The sequence below is a fragment of the Amblyraja radiata genome, chromosome 18 (assembly GCF_010909765.2).
Source record: "Amblyraja radiata isolate CabotCenter1 chromosome 18, sAmbRad1.1.pri, whole genome shotgun sequence".
Lineage (NCBI taxonomy): Eukaryota > Metazoa > Chordata > Chondrichthyes > Rajiformes > Rajidae > Amblyraja > Amblyraja radiata.
This window is the reverse complement of record NC_045973.1, coordinates 35,740,827-35,760,034: the sequence shown is the minus strand read 5'-3', so window position 1 is coordinate 35,760,034 and position 19,208 is coordinate 35,740,827. Positions and strand designations below refer to the sequence as shown.

The 19,208-nt window shown below is 46.8% G+C and overlaps 1 protein-coding gene across 2 annotated transcripts in view; it reads left to right on the top strand.

Annotated features, from left to right (window-relative positions):
* plxnb1 (plexin B1) overlaps nucleotides 1–19,208 on the top strand; it is a 259,521-nt gene that overhangs the window by 219,733 nt on the left and 20,580 nt on the right. For both annotated transcript variants that reach the window (XM_033037130.1, XM_033037129.1), the window contains exons 21-29: nucleotides 2,016–2,258; nucleotides 3,663–3,839; nucleotides 5,440–5,588; nucleotides 6,952–7,052; nucleotides 7,363–7,580; nucleotides 11,660–11,838; nucleotides 14,037–14,103; nucleotides 17,977–18,123; nucleotides 18,788–18,947. In XM_033037130.1, the coding sequence (XP_032893021.1) occupies nucleotides 2,016–2,258; nucleotides 3,663–3,839; nucleotides 5,440–5,588; nucleotides 6,952–7,052; nucleotides 7,363–7,580; nucleotides 11,660–11,838; nucleotides 14,037–14,103; nucleotides 17,977–18,123; nucleotides 18,788–18,947 (1,441 nt within the window). The remainder of the gene's footprint in view (nucleotides 1–2,015; nucleotides 2,259–3,662; nucleotides 3,840–5,439; nucleotides 5,589–6,951; nucleotides 7,053–7,362; nucleotides 7,581–11,659; nucleotides 11,839–14,036; nucleotides 14,104–17,976; nucleotides 18,124–18,787; nucleotides 18,948–19,208) is intronic.

The window sequence follows — 19,208 nt, the reverse complement described above, 5'->3', positions numbered from 1 at the left end:
CTACCGCTGTGCCACCCTGCTCTAAGAGGGTTGATAATCAACGATTTAATTGTTACCCACCTGATCTTAAATGTTAATTTTCAATTCATGCGAGTCCATTGTCCATTGTCCTGCCCCCCCTTCTCTAACCCAGTTTCCCCACCTGTGGCCCGGCACTGCTCCGTCCACCAACGTTCACAGTCCTGTCCAGTGCCCCCCTGAGAATTGTCCTGCAAAGTACCTTCTACCAAAGGTATAAAGAAGAAACTGTTCCAGAATCTGGACAAATGCGTTTTCATACTTCTATACTTCTTACCTGATGGGAGAGGGGAGAAGAGGGAGTCTGAGGGTCTCCATTGTGGTGGATGGCAGCTTAGGACTGCTGTCTGGACATGCTGCTTTGCAATTTCCTTCCGAAAATCCAATATCCCATGTTTTCCCTCTGTTGGCATTGATGTGGAACTGCAACTGTAAAAGCATCTGCCTGCACCTCTAAGCCCGATAACTATTGCTCTCCTCCCCTGACCACCCGACCAACCCATGGTGCTGTGATCTTGGTTGCAGCTGCACTTCCTTGGAAAACCTTCTTCTTTCAAAAGGTTTAGAGAGCAATATACACTCAAGAAGAGGTGAGGATTTGCCCTGGACGAGAAGATTGCTCATTATTTTTGTATGTCTGCCAATTGTTCACCCCCCCCCCTGATTGCACTGACCTCTGTGGTTGCCCTACTGCATGAAGCATGTTTAGTTTAGAGACACATCATGAAACAGGCCCTTCGGCCCACCGGTTCCACACCGACCACCGGTCACCAAATCACACTAGTTCTATGTTATCCCAGTTTTGCATCCTACACGCGAGGGGGCCATTTACATAAGCCAATTCAACTACAAGTCTGCACGTCTTTGAAGTGTGGGAGGAAACCGGAGCACCCGGAGAAAACCCACGTGGTCACAGGGAGAATGTACAAACAGCACCCGTAGTCAGGATGGAACCTGGGTCTCTGGCGCTGTGAGGCAGGCAGCAACTCTATCACGGCATCACCGTGCCACCACATGTTCTCCATGAGATACCCAGGGTAGCGTTGGCCAGCGCCAGTGTCTGATGTTGCTCAAGCTGCAAAACCCAGAAAAACTGGTCTCTTCCAGCCGTCTAGACTTCCTGCACAGTGATTGTCGTGGAACTGTGAAGCTCTCTAGAGTCGCAACAAGACATGGATCTGAGGTCTTCACAAAACCACCTTCAGATTACATTGTCAGTAAGCAGAAACCAGAATAATTCACTCCAAAGATGTACAAGTTTATAGGTTAATTGGCTTCAGTAAAATTGAGTGAGTGTAGGATAGTGTTAGTGTACAGGGATCGCTGGTCGGTGTGGACTCAGTGGGCCGAAGGGCGTTTACGCTCTGTATCTCTAAACTAAACTAAATTAATGCATTTTATTTCATCATTCAAGCATATTACCTGCACTGCTATGTTTGCGAAGTAAGTCCCTCACATAAAGTTTTCAAAAGGGAACTGCAGATGCTGGAATATCGAAGGTACACAAACTTGCTGGAGGAACTCAGCGGGTGCAGCAGCATCTATGGAGCGAAGGAAATAGGCGACGTTTCGGGCCGAAACCCTTCTGGGTTTCGGCCCGAAACGTCGCCTATTTCCTTCGCTCCATAGATGCTGCTGCACCCGCTGAGTTCCTCCAGCAAGTTTGTGTACCCTCACATAAAGTTAATGTGATTATTGTAGTAATGCCAGCCATTATTAAGGCAGATATTTTTAAGGCAGGGATAGATTCTTGATTAGTACGTGTGTCGGGTTACGGGGTGAAGGCAGGCAAATGGGGTTAGGAGGGAGAGATAGATCAGCCATGAATGAACACTTGATGGGCCAAATGGCCCATTTCTGCTCCAATCGCTTATGAACTTATCACCTTGCTAACTGTAGTTGCAATGTTACCCATAGCCGATACAGTGGCGTTATTCTCACCCTGAAGTGTTTCTTCCCCCTCTCCCACCAACCCCCACCTCCGGCTTCCCCTTCAGTTCTTCGAGTTCTGCCAGGTGAACTCCTCCTCCTTCATGACGTGCAGGACGCCGTCCATCGAAGCCCCCGTCAATGACGCCCTGATCTCCGTGCACTTCATCATGGACAACCTGTGCTTCGATTTCAATGACATCAGTCCGACCAAGTTCACCTACAAGGCTGACCCCATCTTGAAACCGCTGAACGCAGATGACCCGCTGAAGCCTTACAGGCACAAGCCTGGCAGTGTCCTTTCTGTCGAGGTAAGGTGACCTTTATAGTAATGTTTCTTCAGTATAACACAGGGTTTTATCTTGCCGACGACAACAGTGTACGCACACTGTTAAGGCTCGGGTGTGGTTCATGTGTTCTTCAAACACACCATCTCCTCTTTAATTACATATTCCTATTGTCTCATTTCCTCATTAATCAGTTGATTGTTATCATTCTGTAACAAACTGCTATATTCTTCAAAAATATATTTTGTGTCATGCTGGTGGTACTGTGAATTTCGACTGGGTTTTGTGGGAGGTTTGTGCAATGTGATCTTGCTTTCCCAATTCATCCTTGTTGGAAAATAAATAGGTGATGTTTTGGGTCGAGACCCTTCTTCAGACCAGTACCAACTTCATATCAAACGACAACTTCAGGTCTGAAGAAAGGGTCTTGACCTGAAATGTCACCTTTTCCTCTTCTCCTGAGATGCTGCCTGAACCTGAGTTACTTCAGCTTTTTGTGTCTACCTTTCGATTAAACCAGAATCTGCAGTTCTTCCCTTTTGGAGAATTTTGGAACATTTGGAAAATATGAATATCCTTTAATTGATTACATTCCTCCCTCAAAATCCATCATCTGTTTATTAAACCTGCTTTGGGCTGTGATGAGATTTTCTTATGGTAGACAAAGTGCTGGAGAAACTCAGCAGGTGCAGCAGCATCTATGGAGCGAAGGAAATAGGCAACCTTTCGGACCAAAACCCTTCTTCAGACTTTTCTTATCTTCAATTTGCCCCACCCCAATATATATATATCCCCTCTTAGAAATTATTATTCCTTTTTTAGTTTAGTTTAGAGATACAGCATGGAAACAGGCCCTTCGGCCCACCGAGTCCATGCCGACCTGCATCACCTGTACACTAGTTCTATCCCACACACTAGGTAGAATTTACAGAAGCCAATTAGCCGACAAACCTGCACGTCTTTGGAAACTGGACCATCCAAAGAAAACCCACGGGGTCACAGGGAGAGCGTATAAACTCCGCACAGACAGCACCCATAGTCAGGATCGAACCCGGGTCTCTGGCGCTGTGAGGCAGCAACTCTTTCTGCGTTACTGTGCTGCTCTGTATGGTCTGTCATTATTCCTCTCTGATTTAATTGCCCCAGGCAGCCCTACTAAATTCCCCTGGGATTCGATTGCCCCTCAGACCATAAATGACAGACAATATAAAATTCCCCTTCTAATCGTCGACCTGCTGTAAAGGCTGGCAGTTCTCTGTTCCTTGCACGAGCTCCATATGTTTGCTCCCTCAGCCTGTAAGACTGAACATCACCTTGGTCCGTTACCCCACTGCAGTCAGACTTTATTTCACCATGAGCCACCGCGAGTCTCGTTCTCTGCCCAGCCACCCTTTGATTGCTGTTCCCCGCTGAATCTTTTGCCTTCAGGGTGAAAACCTGGACCTGGCGATTTGGAAGGAAGAGGTGGTGGCCATGGTGGGTGAGGGGGTGTGCCTGGTGCGGACTCTGACTGGGAACCACCTGTACTGTGAACCTCCCCTGGAGCAACCCGCCCCGCGCAGGAGGAGCAAGCGAGAGAGCACGGACGCCCTGCCCGAATTCATCGTAAGTTGACTGCGCCTCTCTCTTCAACACGGTATGCGGCCTGGCTGATAGGGAACGTGGCTTTAGTATGATTATTGTCACATGTACCATGGCGCAGTGAAGAAGTTTGTTTTGCGCGCTGTCAAATCAAGTCAGATCCATCATCAAGGGTCAGCCAGGCGACTCTCAGTCAGATGGTCCCGGAAGTGGATCTGCCATCACCCATTACAATCGCTCCACTATTATTTATTTTTTTATTTTTAAACCTCTACGCCAGCAGCAGCATTTCTTACTTATCCTGTATCTGTACACTGTGGACGGCTCAATTGTAATCATGTATCGTCTTTACACTGACTGGTTAGCACGCAACAAAAAGCTCTTCACTGTTCCTCGGTACACATGACAATAAACAAAACTAGTTAACGAGATAATACTGTACATTGATGCAGTCAAGCCAAACTCAGATGCAATAGGTGGAGCAAAGGGGGAAGAGACTGAGTGCAGAATATAGTTCTCAGGATTGTAGTGTACCTGTTCCAAAGACAAAGTCCAATGTTCGTAATGGGGTAGAGGTGAATCGAACAATACCCTGGATTATAGAAGTCTGATGTCTGATAACAGTGGGGAAGAAGTAGTTATAGACTCAAACAGCATGGAAACAGACTCTTTTGCCCAACTTTCCCATGCTGACCAGTTACTCCATCTATGTTGATCCCAGCTGCCCATGTTTGGTCCACATCCCACTAAACCCTTCCTTGCCTTGTACCTGTCCAAATATCTTCCAGATGTTGTTATAGTTTCTGCCTCAACTCCTTTCTCTGATGTATTGTTCCATACACTCACCTCCTTCTGTGTAGAAAAGGTTGCTCGTCAGGTTCCTAATAAATCTTTCCCCTCTCAATTTTAACCCGTGTCCTCTGGTTCTTGATTCCTGACTCTGGGTAAAAGACTCTGTGCCTCATCGAGGTGTATAAGATCATGAGGGGAATAGATAGGGAGACCCTATCTATTCCCCTCATGATCTTATGCATCTCGATGAGCATCCTTCAGCCTCCTGCGCTCCAAGGAATTAAGTACTAGTCTGTCCAACCTCTCCCGATAACTCAGGCCCACAAGTTCTAGCAACGTCCTTGATGTCCCTCAGTCTGGTGGGGCACACATTCAATCTTCTGTATCTTCTGTCCGATGGGAACAAGGAGAAGAAGCAGCAATGACCAGGGTAGGGCAAGCCTTTGTTTTGTGTCGGTAGCTCTTCCAAGACAAAATGAAGTGTAGATGGAGCCGATGATGAGAAGACAGGTTAGTACGGGTGTCGGGGGTTATGGGGAGAAGGCAGGAAAATGGGGTTGGGAGGGAAAGATAGATCAGCCAAGATTGAATGGCATGTAGATTTGATGGGCTGAATGGCCTAATTCTGCTCCAATAACTTGTGAATTTATGAACTTATGACTGGTCTGTGTGATGGGCTGTGCTACACCCACAGCTCTATGTAGTTAGATGTCTTTCAAAACAGGAACAGAATGCATAGTTATCAGTTGACACTGAAGTCTCTCTTATGTACAGTCTTCTTTCCCTCTTTTTTTCCCTCATGTTCCTTCATTCCCATACCCTTGTCTCGCAGGTACAAATGGGAAAACTGAGCTTCATGCTGGGAAAGATCCAGTATGATGCGGAGAGTCAGTCGAATTTTCCACTGGAAGCTCAGATTGGACTTGGTGTGGGAGCATCCATTGTTGCATTGATTGTCCTGATCATTGTCCTCATTTACAGGTAGGCTGTGGTTCACTGGTCTCCACGCTGCAAGTTCAACCTTCCAACCAGGCTCCCATTCCGACATAATGTTAATAACTATTTAATGGGGCTCTATTTATAATTCATGCTCTTTAATTAAATCTCAAAGTGCTTGATTAACCCAGCAGGTCTGACGGCATCTGTGGGGGAAATAGACAGTTGACATTTTGGGTCGGCACTCTTCTTCAGACCCTGTCTATCCATTCCATCCACAGATGCTCTCTGCCCCGTTGGATTACTCCAGCACTTGATGTTTTGCTCAAGATTCCAGCATCTGCAGTTCATTGTGACTCCATTTAAATGCTGTTTGTTGATAATCTGATGATTGTTTCCTTGTCCTCTGCCTGAAAATGGTCCAGTCTGAAATAACTTGGGGAAAACTGGTGGAGAAAGGTGGCGCAGCAGTAGAGTTGCTGCCTTACAGTGCCAAAGACCCGGGTTCTGACTATGGATGCTGTCTCAATGCAGTTTGTATGTTCTCCCTGTTACCGTGTGGGTTTGCTCCGGGTACTCCGGTTTTCTCCCACATTACAAAGACGTGCAGGTTTGTAGGTTAATTCTGTTCATTGCCCTTGGTGTGTATGGATGATCGATGGTCGGCGCGGGCTCGGTGGGCCGTAGGCCCCGTTTCCATGCTGTATCTCTAAACTAAACTCAACTAAAATCCATTTTCCTTCCACGAGCCACCCCTTGTGTTTCACTGGTTCTCCAGGCTGGGAACTAAAGAGTTACCCCAAATGACACCTGAAACTATGGGAGATCAAAGCTTGTGCTTCTAACTGCTAGGGATCAACTGTAATATTATAACCTCCTGTGTTTTCTTTTAGCACTGGCATCCTTGCAGATTAGCCACTATCGCAGTTAGTAAATCTAGCATCTTGACATGCCTTTTATTCATGATTGGCTCGATAGCAATGCCTGTGTTATCTCAGTTTGGCTCCTCCAGCCTGTCTCTGTGTTTAGTTTAGATTTCCAGCATAGAAACAGGCCCTTCGGCCCACCAAGTCCGCAATGACCAGCGATCCCCATACACTAATACTATCCTTCACACTCGGGACAATTTACAACTTGCTGAAGCCAAATTAATCTGCTGTGCGTCTTTGGAGTGCGGGAGGAAACTGGAGCTCCTAGGGAACACACACGCAATGACTGGGAGAACGTACAAACTCCGTATAGACAGCACCCTTGGTCAGGATGGAACCCGGGTCTCTGGCGCTGTAAGGCAGCAACTCTACCACTGTGTCGCCCTGTGGATTGTACGTGGTGGGCCTGAGCTATAACTTGCTGGAGATGTCACAAATGTACCTGGTCAGAGTAACGTGGTCTTGTTCCTCACTGCTAGGCGGAAAAGTAAGCAGGCTCTGAGAGACTACAAGAAAGTACAAATCCAACTGGAGAATCTCGAAACCAGTGTCCGTGATCGATGCAAGAAAGAGTTCACAGGTAGCATTGCTTGTGTGCAAGTAGGTTGCATGTACCTGTTTCATGTACCTGCGTAAAACATGTCGGGGCTTAATTTCATTTGTTGTTTTACCCTGTAATTATGAATATCATTTGTGAATGTCTCTTGCTTATTATGCTTTCTACAGAGTACAATGTTTACTTATCTGTTGTGCTGCTGCAAGGAAGAATTTCCTTGTTCCGTTTTGGGACACATGACAGTAAAACTCTTTTGACTCTACCCCTTGCTTCCAGCTCATTAACCAAATGTTTTTTGTCCTCTCCTGGGGTTCCCTTCATTAACTGTGAAAAGACCTCATGACTGAAATGATGGACCTCTCCAGTGACCTGGTGGGAACTGGAATTCCATTCCTGGATTACAAGACCTACGCCGAGCGCATCTTTTTCCCGGGACACAAGCAATCGCCTCTGCAGCGGGATCTGGACGTGCCCGAATCTCGGCGACAGACCGTGGAGCAGGGGCTCGTCCAGCTATCGAATCTGCTGAACAGCAAACTGTTCCTCACCAAGGTACAAGATAGTACTTCCCCTCAGAATCTGTCTGGCAATAGTGCGATAGGCACAAAAAGCTGGAGTAACTCAGCGGGTCAGAGGAAAGGAATAGGTGACGTTTCGGGTCGAGGCCCTTCTTTTGTATACATTGGGTATTCAAGCAAAGAATTTCACTGTGCCCCATCACATGTGACAATAAAGCATTCCATTCATCAGACGAAGAGTCAAGGGAAAGGAAAGTGAGCGATATAGACGGTGATGTAGAACAAGATGTACAAAAAAGTAACGATGAGAAAGCAAACAGGCCAGAGTTAGCAGTGAGCTAGATGAAAACAAGTTATAGACAATGAAACTCACCAGGACAACAGTGAAACTAGTCTAATAACTCGGGCACATGCGTTTGACTGACTACATGCAACAGGGAGACAACACTCTATTCTTAATAGAACAATACAGCACAGGAACAGGCCCTTCGGCCCACGATGTCCATACAAAACATGATGTCAACATATTGTAATCTCCTCGGCCTGCACATATCCATGCCCCTCCATTCCCCGCATGTCCATGCGCCGATCCAAAAGTCTCTTGGTTTAGGTTTAGTTTGGTTTGGAGATACAGCATGGAAACAGGGCCTCTCAGCCCAGCAAGTCCACGCTGACCACCAACTTCACAATGGATTCACTTCCACCTTCTCCAACTTCATCTACTGTACCTGTTCTTCTCGGGGTGGGCAACTATATTTCGGCGAACCGAAGCGGAGACTGGCCGATCGTTTCGCTGAACACCTACACTCGCAGTTGCCAAACATTTTACTTCCCCTTCCCATTCCCACACTGACCTCTCTGTCCTGGGCCACCTCCACTGTGAGAGTGTGGCCACACGCAAATTGGAGGAACAGCTCCCCATATTTTGCTTGGGCAGCTTACAGCCCAGCGGTATGAATGTTGATTTCTCTAGTTTCAAATAACTCCTGAATTCCCTCTCTCTCCCTCTCTCTCCCACACCCTGGTCATCCTGCCTGTTTCACAGTTCACATCCATATGCCCCTTTGTTATCACATCTTCCACAGCCACCTTTCTTGGTCATTAGTGCCGGCTCTGATTTGTCCTGAACTTTTTCATGCCTCTAGTTTCCCTCCCCACTGACTCTCAGTCTGAAGAAGGGTCTCGACCCGAAACGTCACCTGTTCCTTTTCTCCAGAGACGCTGCCTGACCCGCTGAGTTACTTTTTGTGTCTATCTTCGGTGTAAACCAGCATCTGCAGTTCCTTCCTACACACCCACGCACAAGCTTGGCCATACACTGGACCTAGTGCTTTCGTCTGGTCTCCCAACTTGTAACACAGATATTATTGATGCCTGCCTATCTGATCATAGTGCTATTATATTTGATATATCTCTGCCTTTCTCTCCCTCAAAATCCCATCTCCCTGCTCGCTACACCCGCTACGCTAACTCCACGACGGCCAGTAAGTTCTCTGAGGCTCTCATAGCCGCCCCCGACATCTGCACTATTGAGGCATCCACCCCTCACCTCAGTACCGACGACCTCATTTCTTTATTCAATAATACCTGCTCTTCCGTCCTGGATTCTGTTGCTCCTCTTAAAATGAAAAAGCCTAAGCCTAAAGGCGAGCCGTGGCTCCATGATACCACCAGAGCCCTAAGAAGAGAATGCAGAAAATCAGAACGGAAGTACAAATCTGATAAGCTTCAAATTTCCTTTGAACTCCTGAAAAATAATCTTGACAAATACCAGCAAGCGGTAAAATCTGCAAGAACTAAATATTTTTCCGCCCTTATCTCCAAAAATGCGCAAAACTCCAAGGTCCTTTTTAGCACCATCACCTCCATCATCTGTCCTGCCCCCAGCACCAGCCTAACTGGGTCCCCTGCTAAGTGCGAGGAATTTACTACATTTTTCACCAGCAAGGTAAAGAACATAAGAACGAATATTTCCCCTCCCACCTGTTACCTGGCTGTCTCATTGGTCTGCTCTTCAAAATTAGACTGTTTCCAACTCGTTACTCTACCCTCCCTTGTAAAACTGATCACCACCATGAAACCTACTACCTGCCCCCTCGACACTGTCCCCTCTGCCCTCCTAAAGGATGTCATTACAACAGCCGGTCCCAGCATCCTCGCCATCTTCAACAGCTCTCTGCCCACTGGCATTGTAGCTACCTGCTTCAAGCATGCGGTGGTCCAGCCACTCCGGAACAAACCTAACCTCGACCCCACCTCGCCAAGCAACTACAGACCCATTTCTAAACTGCCTTTCCTCTCAAAAGCCCTTGAAAAGGTAATTTTAAGTCAACTTATACCTTACCTTCACCAAAACACTATCTTGGAAACTTTCCAATCAGGTTTCAGGGCTCACCATAGCACAGAGTCTGCCTTGTTGAAGGTACACAATGACCTACTCCTCACCGTTGACTCCGGCGACTGTGCAATCCTGCTCCTTCTTGACCTCAGCGCAGCATTTGACACTGTCGACCACACCATCCTAATTGACCATCTCCGGTACGGGGTTGGTATTGATGGCACTGCCCTGAGCTGGTTCTTCTCTTACCTCAAAGGTAGGAGTTTCTCGACTAACATAGGCAACTCTTTCTCCTCCCCAGCTAATCTCTGCTGTGGGGTTCCACAAGGTTCCATCCTTGGCCCCATTCTCTTCTCCCTGTATATGCTCCCCTTAGGCCAAGTCATTGAAAGGCACGGCATTTCCTTCCATTGCTACGCAGACGATACCCAACTCTATCTCCCCCTGAAGCCCAAAAACCAATCTAATCTGTTTAACCTTACCCGCTGCCTCGAGGATATAAAGTGTTGGATGGCCCAGAACTTCTTCCAACTAAATGAGAGTAAGTCTGAGGTCATCCTTCTCGGCCCCTCGGACTCAATCAAACTGATAGCAGGCAGCCTTGGAAGCCTTACCCCACTACCCAAACCTCATGTCAAAAACCTTGGAGTGATATTTGACTCAGCATTGAAATTTGACAAACAAATCAATGCAGTGGTAAAAGCTAGCTTCTTTCAGCTTTAGACGATAGCTAAAATAAAACAATTCCTCCAGTTTGATGACCTGGAAAAGATCATCCACACATTCATCTCCTCCTGCCTAGATTACTGCAACTCCCTTTACACTGGCATCAGCCAATCTTCCCTGTCCCGCCTGCAACTGGTCCAAAACACTGCAGCGAGACTCCTGACGGGCACCCGAAAAAGGGACCACATCACCCCGATCCTGGCCTCTCTCCACTGGCTCCCTGTGCGGTTCCGTATAAACTTCAAAATACTCCTCCATGTCTACAAAGCCCTCAATGGGCTTGCCCCCACCTACATACCTTCTCACCCACCACTCCACCTCCAGGCCCTTCAGATCGGCCGACTTGGGGTTGCTGAATATCCCACGGTCTAGGCATAAGCTCAGGGGCGACCGTGCCTTTGCGGTTGCAGCTCTTAGACTGTGGAACAGCATCCCCTTCCCATCAGAAATGCCCCCTCCATCGACTCTTTTAAGTCAAGACTAAAGACTTATCTATACTCCCAAGCCTTTCCTGACGTCCTCTGAGTGAGGGCTACATGTATATATGTATGTAGTCTGTTTTGTTGTGCTATTCTTATAACAAATGTAAAGCACTTTGGCCAACGAGAGTTGTTTTTTAAATGTGCTATATAAATAAATGTGACTTGACTTGACTCTGTCAGCTTCATGTCCATTTGGTTCTTGAGGGAGACCACATTTGGCCAAACTCTCTTCCAAATTGAGATAGTTCCACAGAACTAGATAGAAAGTGACAAATGTTTAAGAAGGAACTGCAGATGCTGGAAAATCGAAGGTAGACAGAAATGCTGGAGAAACTCAGCGGGTGAGGCAGCATCTATGGAGCGAAGGAAATATGCAACGTTTCGGCCCGAAACGTTGCCTATTTCCTTCGCTCCATAGATGCTGCCTCACCCGCTGAGTTTCTCCAGTATTTTTGTCGACCTTAGAAAGTGACAAATGTTTGGGTGAGGTAAGGGACCCGTGGGTGGTGCATCAATTATTTTTGCCTCGGCTGGTTTAAGGATATCTTGTGTCTCTCCCTGTGTTAGTTCATTCACACACTGGAGAGCCAGCGGACATTTTCACCGCGGGACCGTGCTTACGTGGCTTCGCTCTTGACGGTTTCACTGCATGGGAAGCTGGAATACTACACCGACATCCTGAAAACGCTGCTGAACGACCTGGTGGAGCAGAATGTCGCCAAGAACCCCAAACTCATGCTACGCAGGTAAGGGCCAGCTCGGCCTCAGCGTGGCTTTTACACAGGGCCACCTCTCGCAGCCTCAATGCCCAGTGATGCTGCCACATCAACAAACACAAAAGCAAATAGGAGGCAGGCACAGTCGCGCATCAGCTACCTCACCGTGCCGCAGTGCTGGGTTTGATCCTGACCTCGGGTGCTGTCTGTGTGGAGTTTGTACTATTCGTTGGGGGTCACAGTTTAAAGATAAAGGGGAAATCCTTTGGGACCGAGATGAGAAAAGCATTTTTCACACAGAGATTGGTGAATCTCTGGAACTCTCTGCCATAGAAGGTAGTTGAGGCCAGTTCATTGGCTATATTTAAGAGGGAGTTAGATGTGGCCCTTGTGGCTAAGGGGATCAGGGGGTATGGAGAGAAGGCAGGTACAGGATACTGAGTTGGATGATCAGCCATGATCATATTGAATGGCGGTGCAGGCTCGAAGGGCCGAATGGCCTACACCTGCACCTATTTTTCTATGTTTTCCCACGCCTGCCACGTGGGTTTCTTCTGGGTGCTCCGGTTTCCTCCCACACTCCAAAGACGTGCAGGTTTGTAGGTTAATTGTCCTCTGTAAATTGTCCCTCGTGTGCAGGGAGTGGATGTGAGATTGGGATAAGATTGAACTCCTGTGAACGGGTGATCAGTGTTCAGCACAGCCTCGCTGGGCCAAAGAACCTGTTCCATGTTGTATCTCTAAACTCTCATTAAACTATTGATTCCAGTTTGGAACTGAGCCACGTACAGCTGAAAGACCCAAAGCCTGTGTTGATGTCAATGAGAATTACATTCGGCTATTTAGTTTAGGTTATTGTCGCATGTACTGAGGTACAGTAAAAAGGTTTTTGTTGCATTCTAAACAGTCAGCGGAAAGACTCTGCATGATTGCAATCGAGTCGTCCACAATGTACAGATGTATGATGAAGGGAATAACGTTTAATACAAGATAAAGTCAAGTAAAGTCCAATTAAAGGTCGTTTGTTGCCCTTCTTTCAACTTTGCTTTAGACCTTAGATATACAGCATGGAAACAGGCCCTTCAGCCCAGACCAGCGATCACCTCGCACACTAATACTGTCCTACACAATCGGATCAATTTACAATTTTACCAAAGCCAGTTAACTTACAAATCTGCACGTGAGAGGGGAAACCGTAGCTCCCGGAGATTTAAATGACAATGATTCAAGGGGTGTAAATAATTAGGTAACTTGTAGTATGAAAAGCTCATTAGCTCGTTAGTCTTTGTAGAGCATCGATAGAAGCATTTTTTCTTGTGTTTATTCATATTTAATTTAGTTTAGACATGCAGCATGGAAATAGGCCCTTCAGTACAGACCCATTCACACTAGTTCTATGCTATCCCACTTTCTCATCCATTCCTTGCACACTAAAGGCAATTTAGAGGCCAATTCACCAACAAACCTGCACGTCCTTGGGATGTGGGAGAAAACCGAAGAACCTTGAGGTAATTCGGATAGCGTGCAAACTCCTCAAAGGAAGCACCCAAGGTCAGACTCTGGCATTGTGAGGAAGCAGCTCTACTAGCTGCATTACCTTGCTACACCAATGCCACTGTGCTGCCTTTGAGTACTTGTAAGTTTTCCCACATTACCCCAGGGTAGAGAGATGAGGCAAGCAGAGTGCCCTGTTAGGCGTGGGTATGTGGAAGAATCATGCCAGGTATCCAGCTCTCTCTCCCCCTCTCCGCTGAATCCACTTGCTGCGTGTGAAATCTCCTGAAGCTAATTTTGATGCAGTGGTAGAGTTGCGGCCTTACAGCGCCAGAAACCCGGGTTTGGTCCTGACCACGAGTGCTGTCTGTACGTAGTTTGTTCGTTCTCCCTGTGACCGTGTGGGGTTTCTCCAGGAGCTACGTCTTTCTCCCACATTCCAAAGACGTACAGGTTTGTAGCTTAATTGGCTTTGCCAAATTTGTAAATTGTCCTTGGTGTGTGTAGGATAGTGCTAGTGTAAGGGGTGATGGCTGATCGTCACGGACTCGGTGGGCCGAAGGGCCTGTTTCCGTGCTGCATCGCTGAACTAAATGTGGCGTCTCCGCCGGGCTTTCTGACGGGTTCTGTTTTAACAGCTGACCTCTTCCCATGTTGCAACGTGACATATTCATTGGTTTAAAAAAAAATCAATATTGAAGCAAAGTGCAAAAATAATTTTCCTGTGCTTTCAGGACTGAAACTGTGGTGGAAAAACTGCTGACAAATTGGATGTCGATCTGTCTGTACACGTTCCTCAGGGTAAGTCTTTAGTTAAGAGTGTGATCGATGTGTCTGAGATCGGACACGGTATCCTGTGCAGTCGACACAACCAGTGGAATGCATTGGAATGCTAAGTGGATATTATTTTGTCCTCGAGTGAATACTATACTGCCCTAGCACAGTCTAGGGTCCTTCTGCTGTTGGGCATTGGGGGGGCAGGGTGGGGTGGAGACACCCCTTAAATAAGGGAAGGGATATCATAGAAACATAGAAAATAGGTGCTGGAGTAGGCCATTCGGCCCTTCAAGCCTGCACCGCCATTCAATATGATGATGGCTGATCATCCAACTCAGAATCCTGTACCTGCCTTCTCTCCATGCCCCCTGATCCCTTTAGCCACAAGGACCACAACTCCCTCTTAAATATAGCCAATGAACTGGCCTCAACTACCTTCTGTGGCAGAGAATTCCAGAGATTCACCACTCTCTGTGTGAAAAATGTTTTTCTTATCTCGGTCCTAAAATATTTCCCCCTTATCCTTAAACTGTGACCCCTTGTTCTGGACTTCCCCAACATATCACCCCAAGGGGCCACATGGTGGACAAGGTGTCAGATAAAACTTGTAAACACTATGTTACAATGAATTTTATGTGTAGCCTCTGGGAATATATTGTGTATATTTATATATACTGTATTGCATATATAGATTTTTTGCTCTGAATAAATTTTACGTTGAATAAAACAAAATACTGCACTGCACTAAACTTGGGAAGTGGTCTGCTGAAAGATGTGTTGTTCCACGGGATTATAGCCATAACATTGGTTTTGGCTTCCTGAAGGAGAGCAATGTGTGCACACACACACACCAAGGCCCAACCTTCCTATTCTTGGCTGCCTCCACTGCTGAGGCACAAGGAAGCTGGTTAAAGTTACAAACGCACATGGTTCCAATCCTTAAAAGAAAAACTTCCAATAAACCCACTTGCAAAGCAAGAATTCCTCCCTGGCCTCGGATACAAGGCTCCAAGCCGTGGCGTTAAGCACTGAAACGGTGGCCAGGTGGAAATGGGAAGTGTGAATAACTGGGAATCGGCTGCCACAATAAACTGAGGAAGTTGGCATTGTCTGAAATATTGTTAGCGCAAAATGAGGAGAAGGGGACCGAGACCCCCACAGTCCTTTCAGGTGAGGCAGAGGTTTATCTGCACCTCCACTAACCTCAACTACTGTATCCGGTGTTCCCTGTGTAGGCCCCGAAATACGGTGAGACCAAGCATAGATTTTCCGATCGTTTCGCTGAACACCTCTGCTCAGTCCACCTTGGCTACACGATCTCCTGGTTGACAAACATTTTAAATCTCCTGCCCATTCCCACACTGACCTTTCTGTCCTGGGCCACCTCCACTGTCAGAGTGAGGTCACACGCAAATTGGAGGATTTAACACCTCATATTTTGCTTGGGCAACTTACAGCCCAGCGATATGAATATTGATTTCACCAACTTCAAGTGACTCCTGCATTCCCTCTCCCCCGCCATAGTCATTCTACCTGTTCCACAATTCGTATCCTGTTATCCCTCTTGTTATCACACCTTCCCCAGCCAACAATGGGCTCCACCCTTCCTGAGATCATATGTTGCAGGCCCAGATTTGTTCCGGCTTTTCCTCACCTACAGTTATCCTCACCCCCCCCCCCCCCACACACCCCAAATTTGAAGAAGGGTTCCAACCCGAAACGTCATCTACTCCTTTTCTCTAGTGATGCTGCCTGACCCGCTGGGTTTCTCCAGCATTTTGTATCTAAGGCGAAGAAGAAAGATTGTTGTGAGTCAATGAACCTAGGTGCTTCAAGACTTGCAGATGTAAATCTGGGGAACCTGCAGTGGAATTTGTACTTGAATTCACTAGGAGTTTAATCACTGAGTCCACCTTGATAATAATAATAATAATAATAAAGGCCTTTCAAGAGTCTCAAGGACACCTTACAAAAATTTAGCAGGTAGAGGAAAAACATGTAAGGGGAATGAAATAAATAGTAGAGACATGACTAGTACACAAAGTAAAGACAGAATTCAATACAAAACACAATATGAGGCAATTAATGCACAGATGAAAAGGGAGGGGGGCGTGGGGCTAAGGATAGGCAGAGGTGAAGAGATGGGTCTTGAGGCGGGACTGGAAGATGGTGAGGGACACGGAATTGCGGATCAGTTGGGGGAGGGAGTTCCAGAGCCTGGGAGCTGCCCTGGAGAAGGCTCTGTCCCCAAAACTGCGGAGGTTGGACTTGTGGATGGAGAGGAGACCGGCTGATGTGGATCTGAGGGACCGTGAGGGTTGGTAGGGGGAGAGGCGGTCAGTGAGATATGGGGGGGCCAGATGGTGGAGGGCTTTGTAGGTGAGGATCAGGATTTTGTAGTTGATCCGGTGGGAGATGGGAAGCCAGTGAAGTTGTTTGAGGACTGGAGTGATGTGATGCCAGGATTTGGTGTGGGATGTGATGTCGGGTTCTTTCGGATGTTCTCATCGTGGGATATGGCATGGCATGAAAGATGCACTTTCTAAGATTTTGCCGTGCTTTCTCTATCGTAGTGTGGATTTAGTTGCCAATCTTTGTCTACTTGGCTCTGTGAATCATAAGATGGCGTATTCAAGCCACACTCCAGGTGATGAGCTTGCTTAGTCCGACACTCAGCAACTGCTAAAAAGCCAGAGGTTATGTTTTATTTGAAATCCCATACATTCAAATGGACATAGAAGTACTGCTCACTTGTTTTGGAATTGGAAGGTAATGTCTTGACCAACTTTAAACCATTTGAAGAAGGGACCTGACCTGAAACGTCACCCATCCATGTTTTCCAGAGATGCTGCCTGACCTGCTGAGTTACTCCATCACTTTGTGTCCTTTTGTTTAAACCAGCATCTGAAGTTCCTTTTTTCTCCATTTCAACTTTTATTTATTTGCTGGCTTTTCTTGCTGCTTTTCTGCATAACAGCAAAAACTAATAATTTTTGACTGAATTGCTGTGGGGCATCTTGAGGTTGGGCGATGCACTATGTAAATACTCGTTTGTTCATATCATCTGTTTATGTTGGCAGAATGTAGTGCTGATTAAGTTAATTGCAAGTTCTCTGCAGTCCAAACTAATTGCTGCTCCTTTGACAATGGTAATTTGCCTCTGGTATCTGTTGTTTATAAGGTGTGTGTTTAGAATCTGCGGTTTAACTAATTTTCCAATTAAAACGCGAAGATTTATTCCCAGCCCTGGGAGCTGGAAGTTTAAGAGTGCACAAGAAAATAGGAGTCAGCGTAAGCCACTCGACCCATCAAGCCTTCCCCGTGTGATTCAGGGTGATCACGGCTGATCTCCTCCAGGTTTCGTCTCCTCAAGGCTGGTGAATTAGGCTGGGCACTGTGGAGGCACGGTGGCGCAGCGATAAAGTTGCTACCTTAACGCCTATGATCCAGGTTCAATCCAGACTATGGGTGCTGTGCGTACGGAGTTTGTACATTCTCCCCGTGACTGTGTGGGTTTTCTCTGAGTGCTCCAGTTTCCACATTTCAAAGATGTACAAAATTGTAGATTAATTGGCTTGGTAAAAATCGTAAATTGTGGTTGATGTGTAGGATAGTGCCAGTGTACGGGGGTCGCTAGTTGGCACAGACTCGGTATGCCAAGGGGCCTGTTTCCGTGCAGTATCTCTAAAACAAAAACCTCTAAAATTGTAATGAGCATCTCTGAAGATCCACTATTGTTAGATATAGTTCAGATGAGAGTTTGCTGCAGGACAAAACTGTTCATTGTAGATCTTTTTCTGCCCTCTTGGGGATCTCTGTGTGGTGTTTATACCTTTGTCCATTTGCCCCAGATGCCGTCCAACGTTGAAATAAAACCAAGCCTCCTCTTGCCCCTAGGACTCGGCGGGAGAATCGCTCTACATGCTGTTCCGTGCGATCAAACACCAGGTGGACAAAGGCCCAGTGGATGCCGTGTCGGGGAAGGCCAAGTACACCCTCAATGACAACAGACTGCTCCGGGAGGACGTGGAGTATCGGACACTGGTAAATCTCCTAATCACGTGGACCAGTTAACGTGGAGTCAAATGCAACCCCACAGCTATTTGACTCGATGCTTGAATTTGACAGTTCCATTCTGGCATTGCCAAGACGTCAGTTTGCAAGGAGATTATTCTGTCGGCAGTCTCCACGGTGAACAGCTAGCCCCAATAATAACTGTGGTACATACCTGCATTATGTCCTTCAACCTTTTCCCTGAGGTTTGCTATGATTGACAGCTATTCAGGATGAGGCATTGGAATTCATACGTTTTTGGAGCAGAATCAAGCTATTTGGCCCATTAAATCTATTCTCCCATTCAATCATGGCCCATCTATCTTCCCCACTCAACACCATTCTCCTGCCTTCTCTCAAAAACCCCTGACACCCGAACTAATCAAGAATTTAACAAATCTCCTCCTTAAAAATATCCATTGACTTGGCCCCCACTGTGGTAATTAATTCCACAGATTCACCACTTAAAGAAATTGCTCTTCATCTATGTAAAGGTACGTCCTTTTATTCTGAGGCTGTGGCCTCTGGTCTTCGACTCTCCCACGAGTGGAAACGTCCTCTCCACATCCACTCCATCCTGGCCTGCTGATGGGCCTGTACAATGATGTCTTGCTGCTCATTAACTTGTGTCGTGCTTTCCTTGTCATCCCTGCAGGCACTCAATGTGTTGGTACAGGGCGGGGAAGATGGGCAGCCCTCACCGGTCAAAGTATTGGACTGTGACACCATCACCCAAGTCAAAGAGAAAATCATTGATCAGATCTACAAAGGCGTGACCTCCTCATTTCGACCTCACGTGGAAACGCTAGACCTTGGTAAGAAAGGAGGGATAGGTTTTGTAACATGGTCAACTCTGATTTCACTTGGGGAAATATTTCATCAGAACCAAACAACTGCCCTGAGGCCTGGAAACCCTCTACAGGAGAGCAATATAAAAAGGTCCATGAAAGGACACATTGTCTGGAAACTATTTCATGCTTTTATTTGCCATTAACACCATGTGGGTAGATCTGGAAAATCAGTAATGTAGTGTAGTTTAGAAATATAGCACGGACACAGGCCCTTCAGCCCACCGA